At 46.3% G+C, this 18076-nt stretch overlaps 3 protein-coding genes across 3 annotated transcripts; all 3 read left to right on the top strand.

Moving 5' to 3' along the window:
* Positions 1-3239: 3239 nt before the first annotated feature.
* On the top strand, positions 3240-6046 carry GGS25DRAFT_533219 (uncharacterized protein; the record flags this gene model as incomplete). The annotated part of the gene is made up of 4 exons (XM_049265655.1): positions 3240-3916; positions 3979-4251; positions 4302-5105; positions 5233-6046. 4 exons carry the CDS (start codon positions 3240-3242, stop codon positions 5909-5911), a joined length of 2433 nt encoding a protein of 810 aa, XP_049114718.1. The 3' UTR covers positions 5912-6046.
* Positions 6047-11937: 5891 nt separating this feature from the next.
* GGS25DRAFT_499372 (uncharacterized protein) lies at positions 11938-14668 on the top strand. The gene has a single exon (XM_049261768.1). The coding sequence runs from the start codon at positions 12682-12684 to the stop codon at positions 14416-14418; it is 1737 nt and encodes a 578-aa protein (XP_049114717.1). The 5' UTR covers positions 11938-12681; the 3' UTR covers positions 14419-14668.
* Positions 14669-15891: 1223 nt separating this feature from the next.
* Positions 15892-18013, top strand: GGS25DRAFT_371078 (uncharacterized protein). The gene is made up of 2 exons (XM_049258188.1): positions 15892-16833; positions 16959-18013. Exons 1-2 carry the CDS (start codon positions 16039-16041, stop codon positions 17520-17522), a joined length of 1359 nt encoding a protein of 452 aa, XP_049114716.1. The 5' UTR covers positions 15892-16038; the 3' UTR covers positions 17523-18013.
* The last annotated feature ends 63 nt before the right edge of the window (positions 18014-18076 follow it).

Below are 18076 nucleotides of genomic sequence, written 5' to 3'. Positions count from 1 at the left end.
TTTCACGCAGCTTGCCTCTACAAGGAGGAAACTCGCATTAGCCGTCATGTATTATCCATATAGATCTTGCTGTTATTCGCTATCGAGGTCCGGCCTTGCTGATCTGTCATATTTCCCCTCGCTGTACGATCATCATATTTGAAGCGAGATTGCGTAGTACTGCGCACTTGTTTAAGAAGAAAAAGATTGTGACCATACCAGAGCCTCATAGTTGCTCAACGCTATGTAACGAGGAAGTATCGTTGGCAACATCTGTAAAACATACATATATGTACAGGTTGAGGCACAGCAAGGCATTCCAGATACCTACATACCTACATACCTACATACCCGCCCACCCAGCAGAACCAGAATGTATCCCATTGGAGTTTATCGCCCGTCACTACTAAAGATTCGCGAGCATAAGACTCATCAGGGACGGAGACTCACCTAACCGTTCATCCTAGTGTTGAGCTTCGATTACGTCTGCACCCGCCAGCATGATTAATAATTTGACAGACCATGCAGCCTAACGAGACGTAGCGGCTGCAACAGAGCCGGGGCAGATTGACCCGGGTACCTGGTGCTACCACGCTATATATGTATGTAGTAGAGCCTCGAAGCGCCTCCTCCGCGCTAGCAGTGGCTCCTACGGCGCGGCCCGAGTACAGGGGCTTGATTTATACTCTTTGCAACGTGTAGCAAACAATGCATCGCCTCTTGGCATCTAATCTACCGTAAGTATGCATCCTTGAGAGGACATCTTACACACTGGACAACATGGAAGGAGAGTGAGAGGGACAATGACGCACTGTTACTGGCATTGTGATCTCGGGAGCGTTTGACGTTCTGTGCCAGTGGCTTTTTTCGAGGTGCCACAGAACTGCTAATACACATGTAGCACTTGCATCAAAGCTACATCGGACAATTGAAAGACTGGTGATACAAAACATCCATGGACTATATGTATGTGGCTTCTCTAACCAGGTAGTCGTTGCTGCAACGACCCGGGTTTCTATAAGAGGCAAAACGTCTTTGTACGATACCTTAGTACCTAACGGTACCGCCGGTTGAAAAGGGGAATAACTCCTGCCTTTGATTAGTCCTGATCGATGAGACGTTTGTCACTAGGTAATGTTATTTAGCAACACGCTAGCAAACGGTCAAAAGATGATTCGAGCGGATATGTGCACTGCAAGTCTTAGACCACAGACGACGACCCGTTTTGAGCTAGGTAGATGGTGGAAACCTCACTCGCCTGCGCATTCATTGATGGCAATGGGCGAGTTTTAACAAACCTAGAACCCAGTAGTTGCTACCTACATATATACAGTAGGTTATCTACTTACATGTGTAGGTATATAGTCTGCTTGATAACAGGCTGTTGAAAAGGGCACACCAATCTAGGTTAGGCTACTAGGTCCCAGGTAGCCCATGGCGCATAGAGAGTGTGTTGTGAGGGGAAGAACACTATTTGCCTAGGTAGCCTAGGTACGCAATAGAGATTCGAGTTCTGGTCAACGTTCACAAGTTGATGTTTAGTTATATAGAAACATTGAACCTCAAGCTGTGCATGCTAGGTGCATTGTATGTAGTAGGGATAGAAATAGGTACTATTATATTAGTAGGTATGCTCAGGGGGGGCGTTGGTAATTTGACCACTGGGTAATTAGGATGTCAATGACAATAGTCCATTTTTACGGAATTGTTATAGAATTTTGGTTAGAAGATAGGGAATGGGAAATGGGAGATAATAATGGTAACGCATTGGAAACGAGATGAATGGTGGTTTATATGTATAAGTATTATGAAGAATATCAAATGAAGTTTAGTGTTCAATGATGATGTTGCTTCAGGTTCCTTATGAGATCGACATGGTGCTACCTATATGTACAATACCTACATACATGCCTTCTGTACTACCTACCTAGCATATGTTGATGTAGTAATAGACAGTTGGCATGTGCCACACGGGTTTTAAAGCTGCCATGTGCATACCTAGTATTGATTTCAATGTTGAAGTTAAAAGGTACCTATCTACATGTAATATGTAGATAGGCAGTACATTCATGTTCAATGTTATGTACATACATAGCATTGCAGTCCTTGAACTCCTCACTGAGTCCTCACACCGAAAATGACGAGCTACATCATGGTAAGACAGAACTGTGGCAGTGCACGCACGTATTGAATCTTGGTAGAATAATACTTTAAATTGTCTAGCGTATTAACTATGATAGGCTTAATGGTCAATCGCCTAAGTATTGCCCTATTACTATTCCGTTTTACCGAGACGCTTGATGTAACCGTCTTTACAATTGAATAATGCGATTGTGCACTTGTCCGCCTCACTTTTGTTCAATTTCGCATCATACACAGCTGGGTAGGTACCTAATAGTACCTAATAGTACCTAATTCCTAGTTATGTACGTACTTGCAAATTGTACTAGGTAACGTTTTATCGCTAATGCCCAGGTGGCTGCCTTCAATGTTCAAAGAATGTTCCTGCTCACATGGTCTCCCTTCAATGTTCCAATCTTTCTCTCTCTAAACGTCCCTCCAACTCCCCTTTCAATGTTCTTCGACTCCAGGGTCCTTCGAATCAAATGTTGGCTCTAGTGTAGCTATCTTCTTTATCTTTAATTCAATTATTTATTCCAGCCCCAAATTTAAACCTCCTGCGCCTTGCTTGGTGCTTGACCTGTGAAGCCGGGCGCGGCTCGACGATTTTCACGTCCGCTGCCGATCTACTAGGTACTGGGTAGTAAAGTCAATACATAGTAGATATTCTACTTGGAAACTTGCATAGGAGACAACTTGGACACTTGTTGAGGCAAGTCTAATATATATTTATTGTTCTACTTGTTAGTTGGTCCTTTCACTGTCATGAAACCCCTCGGTTGCTCAATGTCATCCATACTTGCGCTATTGAATAGCGTTACTCAAAGCCGAGCAAAGTGAAGCCTGTTTCTTACACTTCTGGAGAGAGTTTACACACGCAATGAAGACACGGAGAGCATAGCCTTTCGTTATCATCACATACTAACCCACTGAAGCTTGCCAGAGTGCTGCGCAATTCTCTCTTGCGCTGAAGAGCTTCCTTCGTCAAAGTGGTATATGCCGCTCACGTAGAGAGACTATACGAGCGGGTGCCAGCGGGAGCCTTGTCACCTCATTTCCCCATTGTCTTTTCTTTTCGTATGTCGTATTCACAGTAGAAGACGGCGGATACTCCAATAATTTCTTAATCGGCCTTGAAGATGGCCGATCAATTACCCCTGACCTCCTCCAGGTCTTCTGATGTCACAGTAGAAGGACAATCGCGACCCTCTAAGACAACGATACCCAATTTTGGCCATCACCAAGATCTTGCCGCGTTGGACAATATAGAATTGACCCCACCATTCCCTAGGCAGCATACCGATTCTTTCAAAACTGGACGGCTCCAAAACCGCATAGCTTCATGGTACCTCAGGAATGATGGACCTTGGACACCTGCCGGTCTAGGTTCTTCTCAGACCAACCTTAGGGCCCAGTTGATTCTGGGCAATTTACGAGGCAATTCGCTTCCGTATTTCCAGGAGAATATAGTGCCATCCGAATGTGATACAGTTCCGACAGGAGCAATACCTTCTGATTCTGGATATGGTGGAAGCTATGGAGCCAAGCACAGCGTTGGCAATGGCTCAGTCTGTGACGAGTCACTTGATCGGAACCCAGAGACCCAAAGCTTGATTGGACACATAGATTATTTGAAATTCCATTCTTTCGGCCCGGATTTAGTGTCCAAGAGCGGAGTGGCCCTAGGAACTCCATGGCCTCAATCAGTAGCACCCCCTTCGTCGTCGTCATCAGTCATTGACCACCAAATCAATTTCGATGGAGGTCACATGTGTGAATTATGTGACAAGATACTAAAGACAAAGTCCGAACTCAAGTAAGCTCTTTTTAACTTGATAGCTCCCTTAAAGGAACATTACTGAAACATCCCATTATTAGGAAACATAGGCAGAGGCATGAAAAGCCCTTCAAGTGCGATGTAAAAGACTGTACTCGCCGTGAGGGTTTCAGTACGCCGAATGATCTTTCTAGACACAAAAGAAGCCTACACCCACGCGAGTATGCAGCTGGTAGCCGTTTCATATGTCCTTTCGGCGCCTGCAAAAGCAAAGACAAGATATGGCCTCGAGCGGATAACTTTCGTGCTCACATGAAGCGCGTCCATCTAGAAGAGATAACAGCAGACGATGATCTGGAAAAATACAAATTTGAGTATGCAATTGACGAATGTACTTAGGAAGCGGTCTCTAATTCTTTGCCAGTCCAATCCATCCGTCTAAGGAAAATTCCGACCCAACCCCTGAAAGCACAACCGCTGAATTCGGCCAATTCAATGCTCTCCTCACAAACAACACCAGCTGCGCTTCAGAAAGCTGGCCGTTACCCCGGAGTCCCGTTATTGATTTGTCCTCTAAACCAAGCCCAATCGAGGGACCAAGCCAAGTCGGAGCGAGAAGCACTTGTCAGTTAGTGGACAAATCTCATGATTTGCGTCACTTGTACTTACCCAACGATGCTGCTACACATGAGACACGCCCACACAGTGGCAGCTTGTTGCCTGACAAACAAACAAGTCCAACTAGACCAACCCCAGAAGAAATTGGTCTCGTAGGGTCGCAGCATTTACATGATATAGATGTCGGCCTTCTTTCTCAGAAGTCGAGTGCAACCATTGGTAATGGCATGGAGCTTTCGAATTATGACAAGCATGATAGGCTTAGTGAGCCTCGAGACCATCCCGGAGTTTCTTTACTTGAAAACCAGCCGAACAGACACTTAGAAGGGCTAGCTGAACCCAGCGAGAAAGATTTTGCGCCGCCTCAACCTAGGGGCCTTGATATAGAAGGTTTCTCGCCCATGACAGTAGACTTGAGGAACCGCGATACGATACAGCATTTGCTCGAGACTCTTCATGGTCAAGGTGTGCTCCAGGAATTCGGATACAAGAAGGAAGCGCTACCTGAACCAGAGAATACAAAGAAAGATTCAGTTGCCAGCAATGCTTCTGAGCAGACTCACACATGCTCAGAGTGTCCCAAAAGGTTTAATCGACTGTGCGAACTAAGGTTAGTGGACTCATCAATAGCTCTGGTCACTTTCCTTTCTCCCTCTCCCTTTTTTGTTATTTTTGTTATAATCTACAGCATGGCTGTGTATGATATTTATTCGTGTATTAAGCTAATGTCCAAATAGAAAGCACCAGAAACGGCATTCGAAGCCATACGCTTGCACATTCCTAGGTTGTGCCAAAAAGTTCGGCAGTAAAAATGATTGGAAGCGTCATGAAAACAGCCAGCATCTTCTGTCAGAGCTTTGGAGATGCGATCAGAAGCAAGCGGATACAGCCTCAGAGGACTGCGCGAAGTTCTTCCCCCGGCGAGAGCTATTTAAACAACATCTTGCTATTTGCCATGATATCAAGGACCAGGCAGTCATAGACGACAAGTTAGAAATATGTCGCGTAGGAAGAAATTATGAGGTTCGTTTCTGGTGCGGATTCTGCCAAAAGATCATCGAAATCAAGAAAGAGGGCTCACACGCCGTGACTGAGCGATTCAACCACATTGACGACCATTTCCACGGCCGAAATGATCAAGCCCAAAAAGAAATTACCGACTGGAAGAACGAATACCCACTCTGTATTGAGGCCGAGTCGCTTAATAATGACTCTGAAGACTCCTGCGCTACTTCGGTGACGCTGGCTCCATCAGTCACCAGCTCTAATATCCATGACCATGTGGGACTCACGAAACAGCACGCTAAAGCCAAGCGGAAGAGGGATGACAGATCCGATGAATTCACCCCAAAGCGTGTCGAGACGATAGTGGAGATGCCTAGGTCTCATTGCGTAAGCGATTCCTTTCCTTGCTAGAGGCGAAGTTACTAATCTGTGAAGTGTCAATGCCGCGAGACTATGCCTGTGACAAGCAGGCAGTGTACCAATTATCCTTGCGATCATAGGTTATGTGATGATTGCTACTAATGCTACGAATGCCATGTGACGTTGAATGATATTGTACATCTATGAGTCTCATCAACTTGTGAAGTACTGGATGATAACTTGGTTTATTTTGGAGTGGACGGGAGTTGGATGGAATATAATACCCCTGAGCTAAGCGGCCCATTTCTTCTTGCAAGGATCTAGTAGCAGCTATACATGTTACGCATCAAGAAACTATCTCGATGTATGGCTATGGAGGTACTGATGAAGTGTATTTTGATACTCAACCATGAACTACCGGCCCAGGTATCTCCTATGCTAATACCTCGGTATCCTTTTCCGCCCTTGGCCTCATAGAAGGGTGTTTCAATGAGTCCGTAACTATTAACGAAATTATCTCGTATGAATATATTTATGATCTTGGATGTGTGTATTGATGCGTGAGCAAATAGAGTCCATCGCGTGGGTACGCAGATTGAAGGGCAAGAATGCTGACGTATTATCTTCCTTTACTTCGTATCTGAGTCCCCAATCAAGTAAGATATAAGCCACTAAGAACAAATACTAACTTTCTTTAGCTAGGTAGCGGGTAGGTATACTCATATTATTTGTGTTTGGATAACTATTTTTTTAGGAATGGAGGGACGTAGATTAGGTACCTAGTAGTCTGGTGAGTGACTTGTCTAAACTGTACGTACATAGTAACCTAGGCACCCTAGATCATAGGTGACCTTGATAGTAACCACCTTCGACTGATAGGTAGGTAGGTTTGTACTTGGTAAAGATTACATGGTTGATCGAGCTCTAACTTCCGCTCTACCATAAGTGAAGCATCCTACGGAAGAAATGGGGGGTTCGAGCCTCGAGGAGTCCGTATCTGCGTTCGCGTAGTACGTATGATATATAGTTGTCGACATCTGGGGATTTCTGATTAGAAACTGGGCGTAGGGGGTTTGTGTTTACGATCGATCATAAAGGATTGTAGGGCATCTAGATTCTACTGCTAGACAGTTAATGAAAGTGTGAATGTTAAGAGTCTATTTACCTAGGAGCACATGGGAGTTCACATGGAACAAAGACGACTTACGTGTACATGTAGCTTCCATAGGTAGTCTCCGGGAGATGTTAGAGATCCCCGCGCAACAACAATATTGTTCTGCGTCTTCCAACCTAGGTCCTGCCTCGTGACAGTGAGGATAGTTATAGTGTACGCGTCTATTTGAAGAAGCAATAGAAAGGGGTTTCGTGCTCAACTGTCCGGGTGTGGTAAAGGAAGGAATAGTATTAATCGATTTACTCGCTATTATTGTGTAGATCTAGTCAGAAGTAGCTCGTTCGAAATGATTGCTGTTGTTTTTGAATTCTTTTTCCTTGTGTCACGAGGCGGAACCTAGAGGACACATCTACAATATACCTACCTAGAAGGTATAGATGTAAGCTGTCTATGTTCTATCTAGCCCCCAATATGCACATTGGACCTACAAGCAAGCGCTGAAGAACGTGTATGAGGTACTAATTTCGAAAAATGAAACGTACATGCGTGATAGGATATTCTGGCATTAGCGAGATTGTAGAGTTCTCTACTAGTTCCACCCCCCTGAAGATGAAACGCAAGAGCAATTTCGTAGAAAATCGGTATAAACCAAGGAACGATACCATACCTACCTAGTATAGTCAGACTTTTCCGTATATGTTTTTGATTCACTATACCTGCTAGTCAAGCAGGCCGAGAAGATCCCTCCATTTTAGGATACAGTCAGTCGATGTTCTCAGTCGATATGATCTTCAGCAGTCTACCTACCTAATTTAAGATTCAGGGGGGTCGGGTAATGACTGGAACGTTAACAATCGACAGCATAATCTACGAAACACCATGCCTATCCATTTTACTTGTTGAAAAGAAAAAGGATCCTTGCCATCCCATACTTCATCTTTGTCGTTAAGTAATAACTGAACCCTTTTTAAGCTAAGAACACGTAGGTAGCAATCTGTGGGAAGGATCACAACCTTGGAATCACAGAACCGCCGTCGGACAGAGTCCTAGTCTACCTAGTATAGTTGGGTACTCCGAACAAATGGGACCTTGTGCAATGCATCTACGCTGTTTCGTAGGGCCCAGACAACGCCGATATCTGGCTCGAGGATTCGTGGGCGGTTGTTTCTTGTACAGATAAACGCCGGACGGTTGACATGAACGGCTAGATTCTCTGTGATAACCCCATAAGTGACCTCCAGTCTTCATTACCCCTTGCACATGGTGTCCCGTGGTGGTGTGAGGATGCTCTAGGCTGGCCTGACCCCGACGAGCTAGCATCTTTGTTCTTTGCGAGGTACAGTTTAGTAAACGGCAACAGAGCCATATAATCAGGCCATGGGCACAGCATGTCCGTACAGGGATGGCTTCTGAAAAAAAAAATTTCGAAAAGGGGGGAGGGGAAAAGATTGACCAACCTCGCTACTCACCTACTTAGTACCTAGGTAGTTGTGTTAGGTCATGGTTTTTCTCTGGCGTTTAACTACGTATTAGGCACTATTTAGGAGCCATATACTCTCACAGCGACTCCCCATGTATTGTAATGATGAAAAGGCATTATGATATGCTCTTCGAAGGGACACAGTTCCGGTAGAAATGGTGCTGCCCTATATTTCGCTATGGGTATATACCCAGGGAAAGATAGTTGGTGCGATGTTAGGAGCAATACACACGTATCTGCTAACCTATCTAGTATTTAGTCAGGTAGATACGTAAAGGTAGGTATGCATTTCATAGTGCCAACATATACCAAACCCTTGTTGTTGTTGGTGCTGGTATAACGGCATATTCACGTGTTTCCCCTTGTGTTTTAAAATGATCGACCGGGAAATAGGAGAGGCAACCCAAACTAATAAAACTTGACAACTTACTTACGCATAACTACTCTCTGGTATAGACGGATAACAAGGAACACGGCGTAACATTTTATCTCGATTTACCTAGCAATTGATCCAGGGGCCGGCGCTAAACCTCCCTACTACAACTCTCGGACTCACACCTCTCGAAAAATGAAGACTTTCAGAGAATAGATCCACATTGCCATAATATGTATGCGTATAACAACATGTAAATGAGCCTTCACAGTACCCTAGGTAGGTCAAGATCAGCCGTGGCCACGATGTTTGAGTTAGGCGTGTGTGACCCATTGCGCGCGTAACATAGGCGCCATTAGCGAGTGAAGAGACCATCCTGCAGATAACACATCTGTGGGTAGATAGGGCAGGTCTTCAACCTTAGAAGACACCCGCAGATGCACAATAGTGGCTCAGCTCTTTAGACTGTGAGCTGCGCCTAGTTACAGCGTGTGTACCTACCTAAGGTACCTAGGTATGTAAGTGTTCTGGCCCTTCTGGAATCTAGAATGATGACTACATCAATTCTAGTCAAGTACATGTGTACAGGTGTATTGTATTGATATTAAAATCTGACACAACATTGCACCCGGCCAAGCCTTTACATTAGATAAGGTTATTGACCGGTCTGAGATGCGAGTGCCATAAATAAGCCTACCTAGGTACTACTAGTAGTACACACATCCATGAATGTCTCCAGCGCTGTCTGTATGAACTCCATAATAGCTCATCTACATAATGTTCTCATGGACATTGGAAAACACTTCCGGACAATAAGTCCAACGGGGATGATCTCAGTACCCTGGTGGTGCGAAAGTGAAGAATTTTCGCAGGCAATCAGTAACCCCTTGGCCAGTCTTGGGGGACCCAACACGTGTGAATCATCCAGATGTCGATCTTGCGGCTCTTTTCGGTCAGCATTGAAAATATTAAGTGGTACAAGAGGACGGTGGGTGCCTCGAAATGTAAGTCCATGTATCCGAAAGCCAAGTGAGTGATTGCGTTACAATACCATTTATCGTCATTTATCGTCTTATTTGCACACGACCCCGGCATTTACAGAGACCAAAAGAGGTGGGAGAAGAAGAAAAAAAGGAAAAGAAAGAAGTAAAGTTGGTTCGTGATTGGATCTTGTCCACTAAGGCAACCGTGGAGGTCAATTATCCATGGTCGCCTTACATAAAGTACATGTAGGTATAATGCTTACATAGTAGGTACCCAGTATATATACAGTAATAGTGTACTAGGTAATATGGCATAAGTACATAACTATGTACAAATTCACATAGTTATGTAGTTGTGAACGATAGTTATTCGGTGACGCACGGCTCACATGATGATCCATGGCTACTTTAGGCATTGTGGCATCTGTCCGGTCGCATACATAGCCCCCACGTCCCAGGAGGTCGCCGTCTACTACTACTAGTTAGTAGTAACTACCTATGTATTGTATTGTACATATTAGATAACTACATAGTACCTAGGTATTTACCTAAGGTATGTGCTTTGAAATATCCTTGTCCTTTCTACACATATCTCATGAGAATCCGATTCTCATCCATACATAGCTACCTAGTACATGTACTACTTACATCAAGGATTCAAGTCAATTTCCAGTTGCTCACTTTCTCGCTTTCTATCCCCGCAATTTCTTCAATGTTCCTTTCATCGTGATGACAATGTAAGGTTAGAGTCAACCTACATGTAGGTACATGCACTTCAGCGGCTGCTACCGAAATCCACACGGACTCAAAAAGAAATCCCGTCTATGTACCGCATGGTCCGACCCGAATGTAATTCCTATCAAGTTTACCGTGCTAGTAGAGCTGTTAGGTGCTGAGGTAGTTCTACTAGATCCCCTATTGGTGAGTCCGGTCATTCTAGCCGCCGGGCACTCGCATTCAGCTTCTCTCTGTTGGTCCAAATCCAGAAAGCCCCTCAACAAGAATATGGTCCCGATAGAAGAGGGAGGGTGGGGGCCGGCCCAGAATGTTGGTCGGAAAAGCAATACAACGGTACATGTACGTACTACGCATTACGTGCTTCGAGTCTTTGGGTACATACGTACATATAGTGTAGGCAGATATGTATTCCGACATTTAAAAATCACGGCCAAGTCTACGATACATGAATCACAGGCCAAACATGCCCGAGAAGACTTGTCCTGGTTCTTACGACTTCAGAGACGGTAGTTAGATTTGGCGGTCAACCACCTTCTATCGCTGCCCCCCCATATTGGTTACATATTAGGGGTTGAGGTAGGATCGCAAATCCCCCCCTCCCCCATACACACTTCATACATGTGTACTAGCTACTTAATATGTATAGTACGTACATATGTAAGTACTCGGGACCACGCCATAAGGCCTACATATGTGATGTATCTTGATGAATTACATAGGTCTGACCCTACCCCCCCTGGCGGCCAACACAGTGGGGTGTGAGAAGAGTTTTAGCAGTACCTATGTAGTCGGGCGAATGTGTGTAGTCACAAAGAGCCAATACCAGGGACCGACGAAAATTTGATCTCTAAACCAAGGATGTTACCGGCGACTGGGCACCCATGGGATACAAACGCAATAAGTACTACATATATTACATAGTGACTTGTTCTGTTTACGCTGACGCGACTTCATCTGTGCACATACATGCTACCTATGTACCTCTAATATGAAAACGTCGTTTATGGCTGAATCAGGTGATTCCGCCTATGTAGGTGTTGTCGACCATTATGCCTGGGTGGACGCCTTACGAGGCGACTTCAAGGTTCGTAGAGTTTCAACTCGATCACCTTTGCAAGGAAGTTTATACACATTCTTAAATGTTAGTTGCTTTTCATCTCTGTCTTTATTATTTTTAGATAAATCCTTGATCAAAATTATAGACCCCGTCAAATGCCACCATTAAAGCCATGTTAAGCCATGGGGTTATGCAGGCGTTTCTCCAACAGGTAGGGCGCGACCCGCTATGAATGGTTCGCATACTCTTCTGTATACAAGACTAGTACTATAGAAGAATAGAGTCTTCGCTTTTCGATCTTTCATAATGTCCTTTTGGGTACCTAATTACCTGGTAGGTATATGTATGTATACTAACAACCAACAATACCTACACCAGTTGATCCCGCACACCCCTCTTGACCAATCCCAGGACTGGATGGCAGGTTGGGCCAGGGGTAAGCATACTGTGTTGATACGTCCCATCTCTACTAGACGCCTGCAGGGGTTGTGCCAAGCAATAAGATGACCGCAGTGCCCTTCAGCCACGCTTCCCCTTACGAGACGGAAGGTTACAATTTTTGCGGCTCTGCGGCTCTGCGTGGAGCTCCCTCCAGAGCTGGAGGGGGGTCAGAAGGATTCCTACTCTCCCCCATGTACAACTTAGAACGCCTAGTAACATAACAGTCTAGTTTATTCTGTCTCAATGGCATCATTTATATCCTTTGAGGCAAGCTGCTTCTTATTTCTTGCTTCGCCTCTTTGTTGCTTGCGAGGCATGTCCTACAACATATGCAACACCAAGCTTCCCTTCACAAGTCCTATCTCATGTCCTAAGTCAAGCTAGGAGCTTGCTTTTCGGTCATCTTCTGACATTCTATTATACATATTATACTATATACCAACTTTTCTCCTCGTGGTCTTTGCCGTCGGGGCTTATTTCCGACAAGGACCCGGTCAAGACCCGAAGTCGAAGGACTGTGCCTCCCATTTATTCTATCAACGACCATCTAGAACATCTTACTTAGACCCTGAGGTGCCTTAATGTGACCATCACCAAACACATCTAGCTCATTAACAATAGGATACCTGAGAAAGATGGAGTATCAACACTATACCTACTCCGAAGCCATGCAACTCCCGGAATACATGGAGACGGATATATCGATGGATGGCTTCATCGATCCTAACCTCAAGCCTTCCGCCCTACACTGGACTCCACAGATTCAACGATACTTGACGGATAACAGCAAGTCTTCAATCTGCATATTTGACACCACCCTTCCAGAAACTGTTGTCCGAAGAGGTGACTACGTGCCGCCGCTTCCTTCCAGTCTTGTTCAACGTCGCGACTCGCCGTCATTCTCTCACACATCATCAACGACCAGCAGCGCATTAAGTCCACCGAGAGAGGGAGACTACTATCAGGCGCACTCGCCTCCTACACCTACTGATACAACCGTGGTGTCCCCATTTTTCCAGATGAGCCCCAACTCCCGTGATCAACTATACCAGCTCACAGGCCTTGCGGACGATTGTGTAAAGCCATTCGACATCAATCCCTTCCAGGAGACGCCTGAAAGCTATTCTGATGATGTAAACCTTAAAGCAGAATTTCCTTCCAGAAGTTACAGCATGACAAGTGACGACAGTATCTCCCACTTAAGCACATGCTGCGGCCTCGGTCTCGGGCAGGTCAATACTGCCCGGCCTATGAGCCCCCAAGGGTTCACACCGGAAGCAAAGGGAGAGGTTCACATGCCAGAGTCGGGTGCACTTTATCCGGAATTTGATACGGAAGATGAAATGACATCTGGCGAGGAAGCTGAACTGTTCGAAATAAAACACGAGGATGACGACGATGAATACAAACCAACTCAGAAGTACATGCAGACAAATTATAATGCAAGCCGCCAGATGAGGACATGCAAACGCCGCAACAGTTCTACATCTCTACCAGAAGTAAAACGACTTAAGACCGAGCTCAACATCCCCACTGCAACGCATAGACAGGCTGCGAAGCCTGTGATACATGGGCCACCAAAGGGCAACTTATCCTGCCCCGAGTGCCCCAAAAAGGTCTTGTTCAAGGACGAGGGCAGCTTGAACAACCACATCAAGAAGCAACACACGCGACCCTTTATCTGCGTTTTCGGATTCGCAGGCTGCAAATCGACCTTTGCCAGTAAGAACGAATGGAAACGACACTGCTCCTCCCAACATCTGGTCCTAAACTACTGGGTCTGCCTACAAGACCAATGCTCAAGATCGTCGAGCAAACCAACAACGATTGGCCGCAACCGGCCCAATGCCTCCCCCTCCTCCTGCTCCCACGGCGTCCGTTCGCCAAACGGGACCATATTCAACCGCAAGGACCTCTACACCCAGCACCTCCGCCGCATGCACATCCCCGCCGGCCTCAAGAAGCAGGTTAAGCAAAGGAAACCCGCGCCCGAGTGGGAGGCGCAGGAGCGAAAACACCAGGACGAGGCGAAGCGGACGCGGTGCGACCTGCCGACTTACATGCGGTGCCCGGCGGCCAACTGCAACGCCCGCTTCGACGGCTCCAACGCCTGGGACGAGCGGATGGAGCACGTCGCGAAGCACCTGGAGAAGGCCGTCACTGGCTCCGAGCCCCCAATCGAGTTTGGCGGGGCGCATGACGAGACGTTGATGGAGTGGGCGACCAGGCCCGAGATCGCGATCGTTGAGAGGGGCGAAAGGGGGAAGTGGAGATTACGCAACCCCCTGAAGACTAACGGAGGTCTTATCGTGGGGGCGGTGGCAGATCACAATGGAGATGAGGATGCCGAGGGCGAGGAAGTTGAGGAATGATTGTCTCCAATTAAAAAAAAAAGCCAGACCATCCTGTGGCTTGCTTGTCACACCTACCTAGGTATAGCAGCTCGGTCTGACACACATCCATGTATAATGAATCTCGTTGGTATACAAACTTAGGGAGGGGCCGTTTTTGGATACCCTCGGTTTGGAATGAATATGGTAAAATATCTACCTATACGATTAACACGAATGAAATCAAGGACTATGTAGACATTGAATGATACCAATATGCGCCTTCACTGGATATACACTTCCACTTCCTCAAGCAAGATGCCTAATAATCATGACTGACATCCTAGTATTTTCACCCCTTGTATCAGACTACCGAAGTAGTAGCTAGAGACATTCATGAGGCAGACTCCTGAGCCCTGTATCTGTAAGGTCACATAGCTGGAGGCCGACCGAAGAAGTGGCAACTACCAGGCAACTACCAGGCACCTACCGCCTACCTAGTCTAGCACACATAGGTAAACAAAATGGACAACTGCACTTTGTTCAAATTCCACATCTGGCTGATATGGTACCAGGTACCCACTGCCGAGTGTCAGCAAATTCGGAGCCGAGATCCGTGTTACATGTAGGTAGGTGCTTGATGAAAGGGTAGCATTTCCAATCTATCTGGATTAACCAGTGTAATACCCGTCTTACTTGCATCGGTATCTGCCCAGTAAGTTTAGATATATTTACATAGTAGCGTGATAAAGAACATTAGGTAGAGCAAGGACTCCGGTGATGGTTATCTGATACACATGCTTTGTATTGCACATACATACATACATACATACATACATACATACATAACGCTGGATTACTTGCATACCCATCGAGGCACCTACATAAACATGGATAGGTATCTACTAGGTTAGGTAGGTATGGATATACATATGGAGGAGAAACACTGCACATAAGATGACATCAATTAGCTCAATGTTAAACATTAAAGTACTACTCAGAATCGATAAAAATATCGATTGTCTTAGTCTGTCTGCCCTATGTATCCCTATTTCTGGGTTCACCTTTGTAATTTCCATATGCTACATATATGTATACCTTACCAGGCTTACCTTGGACTTACACTAGTTCCCGCGACTAGCGCTGGGGATACTAGGTACTAGTATGTAGTATGTAATACCTAGTAATACCCTACCGGTATCACTGCTGGCAAGGGCAACCCGCCAACCTCCATGCCTACATGTAGACCCCACCACCATTATGGAAGTTGGTGCCTTGGCCATGACACTAGCACGTGTACTTTATATCATAGAGCCCATTGTAATGTGTACCCCGTATACCCCGTATGCCCCCCCCTAGTCCAGTAGACTGTGTTGTACAAACACTCAGCCGCAACCTTTTCGGCTCTTTTTCTTTCAAATGCTTTCTTCTCCAGCACTGTGGTTGTACATTACTCACAGTCCTGTACGACACGTACGTACGTCAATACATCCATTACCACAGAACTCGCCTTCGGCCCGTTTTCTCAATTCTATATATAACTACTTTGGGGGCGTACTAACGTAACGGCATCGAACCTGACATATCCTTTTTGAGACTCGTCACCCTTCTGGAGATCACATCGCAGGAGCCGGAGTAGGCCCACCGACCCCCGGGAGTGGGATGGCTGACTCAGAACGAGACCTTATCGGTGAGGACTGGGGATCTTCGCTTGTTAAAGAAGAGGCAGTTTTGTCTGTATCAACTAGTAGCAGCAACCCCCCAGTCCAAGAGGCCATAGACCCCGGTAGTCTCCATAACCATGGGGAAGCTCTCGGTGACTCAGCAGCCATTGACGTACCCACTATATCCAACAATGACACCTTATCAAGAGAAGTCAACCTATCGACAATAAAAAACGATGATCAAGTTTCAGACCAAGGCAAGATTCCGGTGAAAGTCAGTGAGAAACTCGCTATCGGAGTGTGTTCCGGTGCATCAGTCACTTCCACTCATGGAGGCATTCCTCCAGGATGTCATGCTACAGATGTCTCATGCATATCCGAGGGTCTAAAGAACATGGAATTTCCTATACCGACAGGCATGGACTGCAAGGGCAAGAAGGAGACCGAGTCTGGAGACGATGTTCACCCGGATAGCAGACCGACTCCTCCCGAGCTAAATCGCAAAAGTTCATCAGAGTCTGCGCCAACTAGCAAGCAAAAGCAGAAGCAGAAACAAAAAGCCGAACCACAAGGAGATTCAGAGGCGCATATTCCCCACTCTTCGCCAACTATAAGTGGTCCGAGCAATAGCGAATCTCCCGGCACCGAAGCCCCGGCCTTTCGACCGCTCGTTTACGGAGAGCCCGGCTGGGAAAAATCAGCAGACAGGCCGCCGCAGAAGTTGCCGATCCGATTTAAAGATGCCGTGGGCCGACAATTTGTCTTTCCCTGGGAGAAGGTCAAAACTTGGCCGGTGAGTTAGAATTCTTTCCCCCTTTTTACAATTTCTTTTTTTATCCATGGATATATAGTACCCTTCTCCTACCTGTAACCATAGTATTCACAAGCATTCATTTGCCATGGCTGATCTAATTCCAGGGCATGGAACGTCTCATTCGAAGTTCCTTTGCTCATGTGGATGGGCTCGAAGCTCACGTGAACGCGGGACACTACGATCTCCTCGCATGCATTCCCCAGCCCACGGGCCTCGGGTCCGGGATGGCACCTCCAGGAGGATCCATACAGCCCTCATCATCCATGCCAACGCCGGCAGAAACCGACTCATCTCCTGGGATCACGACGCCTGATCTCCTGCTTCCGGCGGGCGCATTTCCGTTCCTTCCTTCGCGGGACTCCGCTGTGATTATCCTTCCCGAATTATGGGAGGATCTGATCGAGCCAGGAGCAGCTGTGTTGATGGCAATGTGGCCAATGGAGCTTCCACCGCCCCCACCACCACCGCTCCCGCTCCCACAACATGCTATGCCCCCAAACCCTCCAATGTTGCCGGGGTTTATTGGTCTGGCTGGTACGGGTCATGGCAGAGGCCGCGGTGCTGGAAGAGGTATGGTTCCAGGCATGCCGCCTCTTCGCCCTCCTGGCTGGATGGTCGAACTCCCAAAGCCAAAAGGAAAGACACGAAAACGACAGTATGGTCAATGAAATAACTAGGGTTAGGTTTAGAGATTTTACCGGTTACTTGGCCATATTGAATGGGCAAGCTGTAAGGTAGTAAACACGGGTATAGGTTCGGAAGATTGGAGCAATCTTAGGGGGGGCGGCATATGTCTTTCTGAGGGTCGCCATTGCATGTAATAGTACATCATTCATCATCGGTCATTCATCATTTCCTGGAGTTATCAAAATCCGAGGGGATCCGGGAGGTTATGTAGGTAGTATAGGTATGCACATTGCCTACCTATCTACCTACCTAATACATACAGCGACATAACTATCCATAACGGATATTTCTAAAAAATATTAGCGAGCTCTCGGATAGGGATGATCTTGGTTCGATAAACCTCGGATTTCTAGTGGGTTTGACAGGGCTTAGTTCATACAACGGTAACGTTATCAGGTCAGGTTTAGTGGATACCTACCTAGCCTACCCTAGAACCCCGCGCCGCGCCGCCCCTGCGTTATTGTCAGCTCACTGAGCTTCAGGCTATCTCGCTATCTTGCTATACGAGATTGATTGATTCTCTTTCACCTTCCCT

This window comes from Hypoxylon fragiforme (genome assembly GCF_022984875.1).
Source record: "Hypoxylon fragiforme strain CBS 206.31 chromosome Unknown GGS25scaffold_7, whole genome shotgun sequence".
Taxonomy (NCBI): Eukaryota; Fungi; Ascomycota; class Sordariomycetes; order Xylariales; family Hypoxylaceae; genus Hypoxylon; species Hypoxylon fragiforme.
The sequence above is the reverse complement of the archived record's forward strand: the minus strand, read 5'-3'. Positions and strand labels throughout refer to the sequence as shown.